The following is an 8,378-nucleotide window of genomic DNA, read 5'->3' as shown; positions in this document are numbered from 1 at the left end:
ATTTTGTAACGACATGTCTAAGTGAAAAAATATGTCATTGATGTCAGTGTTTATGTTCTTGAGGAGGAAATTGAAAGAACATACTAATGTGTGACGTTGATATGTTACCATGTCATACGAGAAAAGATGTCATTGTTAGAAACGGTCTTAGAAACATCATTATTATAAATACTGCAAGTCTATATGATTGTCTTTGAATGATAAATGCGTGTAATTAGTTTGAAATGGAGTAATTATTAGTTCACCTAATCACCACGTGATTCGCAGCAAATGACTGCAAGCCTTAGATCTGGAGCCACATGGATCCTTTTTTATATTGGGCAGCGCTATGCACTCGGGTTTAGGGTTTTTGCATTTGACTCGAGTCACTCGATAATTCCACACGCAGCATATGATGCCATCAATCATAAAGTACCCGATTCACTTTATTAATATCCCTCAAATTCACATCACTTACCGACAAACCCTTCATTATAAGTTCATAATTTACAATATATATATAGCAGCCGGCATGAATGAACAGTGCCGCTACAGTACTTTTTTTTTAACAAACTTCGTTTAGTAGGTTCAAATTTTCTGGCCCAACGAAGTGGGCCAACGGCCACTTCCTAGTTCAAATTAAACCCCTGCACCTTTTATTTTCCACTATTTGCTTACCCATGTTGTAACATTTAATTTTATTTAGTCCCAGATTTTAGATATATCTTTAAGTATAGTGTTATTACAAATATATTTAAAGTTAAACAAAGGAAGGTTACCCTTAAACACTTAAAACACTACTTACTTTTGATCAAACAGTAAAAAAGAAGAAAAAATTAAATTTTCGTGATTCAAAACCTAAAGGACCATTTTGCTCATTTAAGCAAACCTCAGGGTTCACTGGGTCACTCGAGTAGTATTCTCCGTTGGTTTGTTATTGGGAATCTCAAATAACCAATCACAATCTAAAACCTCACTCTCTCTACAAACTGCTATCTATTCTCACTCTCATACACACAACACAAGATATTTATTCTTCGTTTATAACAATTTCTGATTGATTAATTAATTAAATTCACACTAATTAATCAATCAAAGAAGAAAATGAGCTCACAAATCTTGAGATCTGCTTCACGAGCCGCTAGGTCTTTCATTTCTAAGCAGAAGCCACGTCAGTTCTCCGGTATAATTTTCAACACTTTCGTTTATTTAATTCAGTTTTTATCATATCGTAATAGATTGTATGTGTATTGATCCGATTAATATAGATTAATTTTCTGTTATATACGAGTAGTAATTTGTAAAATCGAAAAAATTACAACTGATGATAATTGGCGTTGATTCTAATAGGATGCTTAGATTAACTATTGATTGACTAATAACAGAGCTCGAATTAATGTAAGCTATTATTATTTGTCAGTGAAATATGAATATAATTGAAAAAATTAGTACTCTATAATTTTCTACATGTGTATTTGTTTAAATAAACTTGATTGCTGCTGCGGATTTTTCGTTTTAAGTATGCTAAGTTAAATCAACTAATTAAGCATACAAGAGGTGAATGAAGTACATTATGGATATGAGAACTTATAACTGAACAACTTTTGTTTGATATAAAATCTATGAATCAGATCTCTTTTAGTAATTGAAATTTAATTGCTTAGTTAATTAAACACTTTATAAATTATAAAAGTGTAATTACTATGTATGGCACAGTTGCTTGTATTGCCAAACAGATTGGCACCTGTCATAATTTAGAGATCTATGTGTTGCAAGCATCACAACTTATAAGATGATGCGTATTCAATTTATTATACTAATGTAAAATGTACTTGTTGTTTTATCTCTTATTTGTAGAGGGACGATCGGTTGCAGCAGCTACTGTCGTTTCAGCCAAAGGAGTTCTTCCGGCTCTGTCTTCTTTTGGGCGTGATAATTCTGGAAGCACATCCAGCTCATGGATCGCTGGAGCATTTGCGCTTCCTGCTGCAGGTGTTTTTTTTTTTTAATTATTTATGAAATATAATTGCCTTATTTTCTAAACTATCAAAACTTTATGGACAACATGTCTACAAGCTTTTTGGATCGAAACGATAATTTGTTTTGGTTTTTCTTGATAGCTTACATGCTTCAGGACCAAGAGGCCCATGCAGCTCAGGTGTTACAACTAGTCTTCATTTTCCTGACCAACAGCATAATATTATTTCGTCCCATTTTATATCAGTTACTCCATTAAGCCTAATTGATCCTTTCTCTTGTATGTGCAGAACGAGCGAACATTCATTGCTATCAAACCAGACGGTGTGCAAAGAGGACTGGTATATTAACCAACCAACCATGTTTTATATATTTCAGATTACCTTTTTCTTATTGATGTCCCGTTTCTTATATCAAAATAAACCATATTCCAGATTTCAGAGATTATAGCTCGCTTTGAACGTAAAGGTTTCAAGCTTGTAGCCATTAAGCTTGTGACCCCTACAAAGTCATTCGCCCAGCAACATTACCATGATCTCAAGGAAAAACCATTTTTTAATGGCTTGTGCGACTTCCTTAGCTCGGGCCCCGTTCTAGCCATGGTAACCATATTCCAAATTGATTCCTTTATAGGTTATACAGTTGAACCAGTGAACTAATTGATCATTACTTACTAATGCAGGTTTGGGAAGGAGAAGGTGTGATTAAATATGGCCGTAAACTTATTGGAGCCACGGACCCACAAAAATCTGAGCCAGGAACAATCAGGGGTGATTTGGCTGTTGTTGTTGGAAGGTACCACTCTTTAGACAAAAAATTGTTTTTATATTATTCAGAAAAAGTTGAATTTATAATTCGCCTTGTAGGAACATTATCCATGGAAGCGATGGTCCGGAAACTGCCAAGGATGAAATCAACTTGTGGTTCAAACCAGAGGAGGTGACGACTTACACGAGCAACCAAGAGACGTGGGTCTATGGAGACAACTAATGGCACGATTTCGCTTCCTATCAGTTCCTGTTTAGGCAATTAGTTTCTCGGTTACAAGAATAATAAAATTAAAGCATAAGAAGGTTGTTTTGTAACCTATTTAAATGAGCAAAGCAGTATCAGTTTTGTAAACTTATAAAGTTCTTATAAACCGTTTGTTTTGAAGAGAGAAATACATGGCTGAAGAGTGGCTGGAATCTGTTTTCATCTCCATGTATTTTGCAATGTATTGATTATTGCTTTTCATATGTTTATTACTCAGGTTATAAATAGAGAAGAAACTAACACACAATAATCATTCTTGAATCTTGTTATCAAATTGTTATAGCAATTGGTACATTGGTACAAACCCCCCAAAAAGACTTTTTAGGTGTAGCCGTTTAGCTTCACCTTGAATATGGAGAGTGATCCGTGTACAAGGACGGAGGTTACTTGGGGCAGGGGGGTTCTGGCCACCCCAAAAACTTTTGTACTTATTAGTAATTTTTCGTATTTTATGAGGACTATATGTAAAAATTAAACCTTGGCCCCCCTAATACACAACCGTCACTTTTGTAATTTGTTTTAAGACTTCAAGAAATTTTGGGCTTTAAGAAATTTTGGCCCACCAGTCCACTATGCTGAGGTTTTATTTTTATATTTGAAACTACATGTTTTAGTTGATTTTTTTCGGCCCCTGTAATATGAAATTTCAAGCTCCGTGCCTGTCCGTGTACCGTCATTTTTTAAACATAAACCACCAAACATTCTTTATAATGTTATACGGTACTGTAACGTACTTTATGGTGTGTTGATAAATTTTTTTGGTGTAATCACTACAATTTCCAGTATTAATGTTCAAATCAACATTTATCTCGAAAACTTGTTTGTTAACTTAAACTCTTGTTATATTCTTTTCACTAATTTCGTGTGTAAGTACTCTATTTACACGCAACATAACAGTTCGGGGGTGTAGCTCATATGGTAGAGCGCTCGCTTCGCATGCGAGAGGCACGGGGTTCGATTCCCCGCACCTCCATTTAGGTTTATTTTATATTTTTACTCAAACATCATCACCAGATCACTTCAAAATCTCACATTTTTTTCTGTTCACCAAATTATAACTACAACAATAACAATTAAGCGAAAACTCTCACGCAAATGCTGCAATTAATGATGATACTAGTAACAAATATTAAAAATATGATTCACATAACGACGGGTATACCTTTAAAGTTAGATATTTTTCTAAAAAAGGTTTAACTCCTTTGTGTTTTACCTACATTCTTTCGATTCATAGAATACTGATCCCTCTTAACATACCAATGTTTATTTATATGCATACGGTGTAGGTGATATCAGTGATAGATTAAGCTGGTCCAGACCTGATGTAAATACATACACATTGTTGATTCGTGGTCTCGTAGCTTCATTGAGGGTCTCAGATGCACTTAGGATCATTGATAATGTCTGTCGAGTGGGTGTATCTCCGGGTGAAGAGGCATATAACTGTAGTTACTGTGTAGTCAAGTTCTTGTAAATGTGTTATTTTAACCTGGTATTTGTTAATCTCGATGCAGGTCCCGTTTGGTAAGAATGTAAGAAGTCCTAGTTAAATAAAAGCCGCGGCTGTTGCACAACCGCAAAACGGTATTCAAGCATGAACAGAAAAACCTCTAGAGATTTATTAACTTTCCCACTTTGAATATTTGGTAACGGATTTTGAAGCCATTTCAAATTCATTATACCTTCCCAAAAAGTGAAAATTATTAAGCACTTAATGGTTCATACTCATTCTTTCTTTCAGTTTCTGATTAGCTTGATTGGTAAAACATGACATTGTAGTTTTTACTATGCTTTACTTATCAGATTGAAACTGACCTTCTGTAGATTGTTTCCTGCTCCAAATGCCGTTGCCAATACGAGCTTGTTTCCGGGAGCATAATAAGCATCGAGTCAGAAGAAATAAGGTTGGTTGTTTGCATTCTCATTTGTCCTCTGTAGTCTGAATCATCTACATAGTGCTTTGAGTTGTTTCATAAAAGTAGGAATGAACTTCTGATCCATATATTAGTTGTAATACTTGATCATCTCTACAATCATGTCACTGTTGTATAAGGATGTAAACCCTCCTTTAGTTTACCACATAAATCGGCATACAACAACAATCTTATTTTCCTAATATATTACTCGTAGATTTGGATGTTGGCTCCTATGTCCCAGCTGGAGAACAAAATTGTTGCTGTTGAAGAACCTTCTTACCTGTGATCTTTTTAAAATAATTCCATTAATTTCCTTCTTGGCAGTGTAATCTCTTGGTTTCCTCAGATAAAAATGTAAAGAAAAAACATTTTTTGAATTATTTTTTATCTATTTTTTTCAACTGCACAGACAAATAAAGTCAAAAGGGTGCGCGAAGGATTGGAAAGTTTGCTGAAATCACGAATTGAACTGATCGAAAGCTATACAAGAGTACGTATTCTGCATCACATAATTCCATAAACATCTTATCTTTTTTTAATTATAAGCATCGTGTTGCTAGTTTATTAATTTATGCGTACCTACTCTTCTTCTTTACAGATAACTTCGATGATTGAAATTGAAGTGGAAATGGACTCCGATGTTCTTGCTGCTGAAGTAGCCAGCAGTGTGGTGCGTTAACCATTATTCTCATACATTAATTCGGTTCCTCTTTCAAAAAATCAAAGTTTCTTCCTACCAAAACAAAATGTCAATATGTGACCTTTTCAGCTCCATTGAGTTAATTTCCAAACATCCACAATAATACCTTTAATGGTTGAAAAAAAGAAGTCGATATGTGACCTTTTGAGTTGGGTATCATAAAATCAGTTTTCATACATAATCATCCGATACTGGATATTGGTTCTTTAGAATTTCACATAGTATGAACTATGAACCATCCATAATTCGGGTTCAATCTAGATTAACAGCAGGGCCGGATATTTAGGCGTGCAAGCCGTGCGGCCGCACAAGGCCCAACATCTATAAGGGCCCCTAAAAAATATACTAACATTACATATATAGGCTCATTTTTACATATTTTGGTCCATTTGTTAATAAACAAATAGAAAAATCGAAAAATAAGATACATAATCAATGTCGAATACTCCGTAATCTAACATTATGCTCCAATACTCCACGTTCATGCTCTAATACTTAATTGTCGAATCTTAGTATTATGTTATATAAGAAATTTTTTGTATACAAAAGGCCCACTTTTATTTTTCGAACATGGCCCATAAAATTAACGGGACGGCCCTGATTAACACTATCGTGCTCAATTTCAATGTTGATATTAAAACAGAAAACCTGGTGTCTGATTCATCATGTATAAAAGATTCAGAAGTTTGTAAATTCAAAAAGGGAGGTTGATGTTTGAAAACATGAAATTAAGCTAAATCATCGCTAAATGTGGCTTAGAATGAAAGACACATATAGTTTGTTGACTTCTTTTTCTGACGAAACACAAGCCATAGTTAGTTAGACCACCCGTTAGATCATGAGTTACCTTGATGGGTTTTAACGGTGACGCGGATTGGGATTTTGCACTTTTGGAACATAGGTAAAATCTGATTATGACGTGGCAATTTAAATGATTGTGAGTCTGTGACACATGTTATGAACTAATATTTCGTTTGTCATATTTGTTAGCAGAAAGTTAAATGATTTGATTGTCATTGCGATAATACTTCCGTGTTTAGGAACTATTAAGTGTTTTTTTGTCTGAAACCTCAGCATAAATTGGCCTTTTGCAATCTATATTTTAAAAAGTTTTGTTAAGTAGTCCAGTTGGGTTATTTAGCTGTCATTATGATTGAATACATTTGTGATGTAAAAATGCTTCATGCTTACAAAGCTAGTACCAAAGCCATGTGATTTCAAGCAGTAGAGTACACTTTACACCCTTGCACTTTCACATGTTTTTAATCTCGTTTCTCTACTTGGTACAAAAAATTCATTCTACATTATAAAATCTGAAAACTCCTTACTTTTATACTCCTCTTAATTTAATACTTTTTTTTTTTTTTTTGAAAGGCAAGGTAATTTTATTAATTAAACAAAATAAGCGTACACGGACTTTTGAGATACAACACGAAAATATTTGGTTGCGAAGGGAGCAACCAAATTGTACAATACAAAAATACTAACTCGAAAGATAAATACGTGGGTTACTCAACCAAACAAGCCAATCAAACTTCTTTCCTTTCGATCATAGGAAAATCCATTCGAAAGACTTAACTTGGATCTCAATGAGAGTAACCGATGCGCTCCACGAATATCCTATAAAAACTTTGTTATTGCGATTCCTCCAAATGTAATATGCACTTATCCACTCAATTGTTTGCCAAATTTTTTCCCCAAATATAGACATTATGGCGCCGGAATTGACTCTAAGAATTTCATTGAAACCAAGATTCGAAAAGGCACCCAAACCCCACCACGAATAAACCTGATTCCATTTCTCAAAAGCATACGAACAAAAAAGCAAAGTGTGATCCGTACTCTCTAAGTCATCATCACAAACTGAACAACGAACACTATGTAAATCAATTCCCCTTTTAATACTTTATACAGTAGAAACTCTATAAAATAATATACTTGGGACCACCAAATTTTATTAATTAAAAGAGTTATTAATTAATCGATAAATTAATAATTATTAATTTATATATTAATTAATATTTTATTAATTTATAGTAGAATACTTAGTTTACAAACACCTTTCAACCTTCCGCTTAATTATTGTATACAATGCATGTATATATCAAAGAATTGGATTATCGCAATGCAATGGATGTCGAAGATGTTTTGACTCACCTAGAAGAAAATGTAGTTACACAGTTGTTGACTGATGAAGAAATTATTGAAAGCGTTATTGGAATTAATAAAGATGATATCGATGAAGAAGATGATGAAAGTTCTACAATGGAGCCCCCTTCGCGAAACGAAGCTATTAACGCGGCAATCACATTGAATAATTTCTTGTTGAGCTATGAGAAAACAACACCAGAAGTTCTTACCATGCTAAGGAAAATTAGAGACGGGATTCAAGGGGAAATTGATTTCAACAAAAAACAAAAAACAATTGAGTCATTTTTCAAGAAACCTTCATAAATCATGTAATATGCTATATACTGTATAAGGAATTATTAATTTATATTTTATGAGGGGTCTAAAGAAATTATCAAAATTGTATTATCTTATAATTTTAGCGAATTATTAATTTAGCACCCTATCCTCGAGTCGGAACCGGCAAAAAAATATTATCTTAGAAAGTTTATTAAATAATCGAGTATTAATTTATTGAGTTTCTACTGTATATTGTCATCTTGCAAAAATAATGATTAGATATCATAAAATTCTGCAATTTACTCTCATTTTTTTTTTTTTTTGAAATTCAGTCAAACTTATTAAGGCAAAACGTACATTAT

At 33.6% G+C, this 8,378-nt stretch overlaps 2 protein-coding genes and 1 non-coding gene across 3 annotated transcripts; all 3 read left to right on the top strand.

Moving 5' to 3' along the window:
* Nucleotides 1-967: 967 nt before the first annotated feature.
* LOC139847106 (nucleoside diphosphate kinase 3-like) lies at nt 968-3,192 on the top strand. Its single transcript, XM_071836715.1, has 7 exons — nt 968-1,162; nt 1,837-1,971; nt 2,100-2,137; nt 2,247-2,297; nt 2,391-2,558; nt 2,639-2,751; nt 2,823-3,192. The coding sequence occupies exons 1-7, from the start codon at nt 1,084-1,086 to the stop codon at nt 2,944-2,946; spliced, it is 708 nt and encodes a 235-aa protein (XP_071692816.1). The 5' UTR covers nt 968-1,083; the 3' UTR covers nt 2,947-3,192.
* Nucleotides 3,193-3,891: 699 nt separating this feature from the next.
* On the top strand, nt 3,892-3,964 carry TRNAA-CGC (transfer RNA alanine (anticodon CGC)). The gene has a single exon. It is a non-coding gene; the product is annotated as a tRNA-Ala (tRNA).
* A 3,773-nt stretch (nt 3,965-7,737) lies between these two features.
* On the top strand, nt 7,738-8,061 carry LOC139850113 (uncharacterized). The gene has a single exon (XM_071839703.1). It carries the CDS (start codon nt 7,738-7,740, stop codon nt 8,059-8,061), a length of 324 nt encoding a protein of 107 aa, XP_071695804.1.
* The last annotated feature ends 317 nt before the right edge of the window (nt 8,062-8,378 follow it).

The sequence above is a fragment of the Rutidosis leptorrhynchoides genome, chromosome 5, assembly GCF_046630445.1.
Source record: "Rutidosis leptorrhynchoides isolate AG116_Rl617_1_P2 chromosome 5, CSIRO_AGI_Rlap_v1, whole genome shotgun sequence".
NCBI lineage: Eukaryota > Viridiplantae > Streptophyta > Magnoliopsida > Asterales > Asteraceae > Rutidosis > Rutidosis leptorrhynchoides.
Note: the sequence above shows the minus strand (reverse complement) of the source record. Positions and strands in the feature narration are given on the sequence as shown.

Bases quoted from the DNA above. Each gene is read 5' to 3' on its own strand.
- LOC139847106 (XM_071836715.1), top strand. From the start codon at position 1,084: ATGAGCTCACAAATCTTGAGATCTGCTTCACGAGCCGCTAGGTCTTTC. The intron at 1,163-1,836 runs GTATAATTTTCA...TCTTATTTGTAG, and splicing joins GAAGCCACGTCAGTTCTCCG to AGGGACGATCGGTTGCAGCA. The intron at 2,559-2,638 runs GTAACCATATTC...TTACTAATGCAG, and splicing joins CGGGCCCCGTTCTAGCCATG to GTTTGGGAAGGAGAAGGTGT.
- LOC139850113 (XM_071839703.1), top strand. From the start codon at position 7,738: ATGGATGTCGAAGATGTTTTGACTCACCTAGAAGAAAATGTAGTTACA.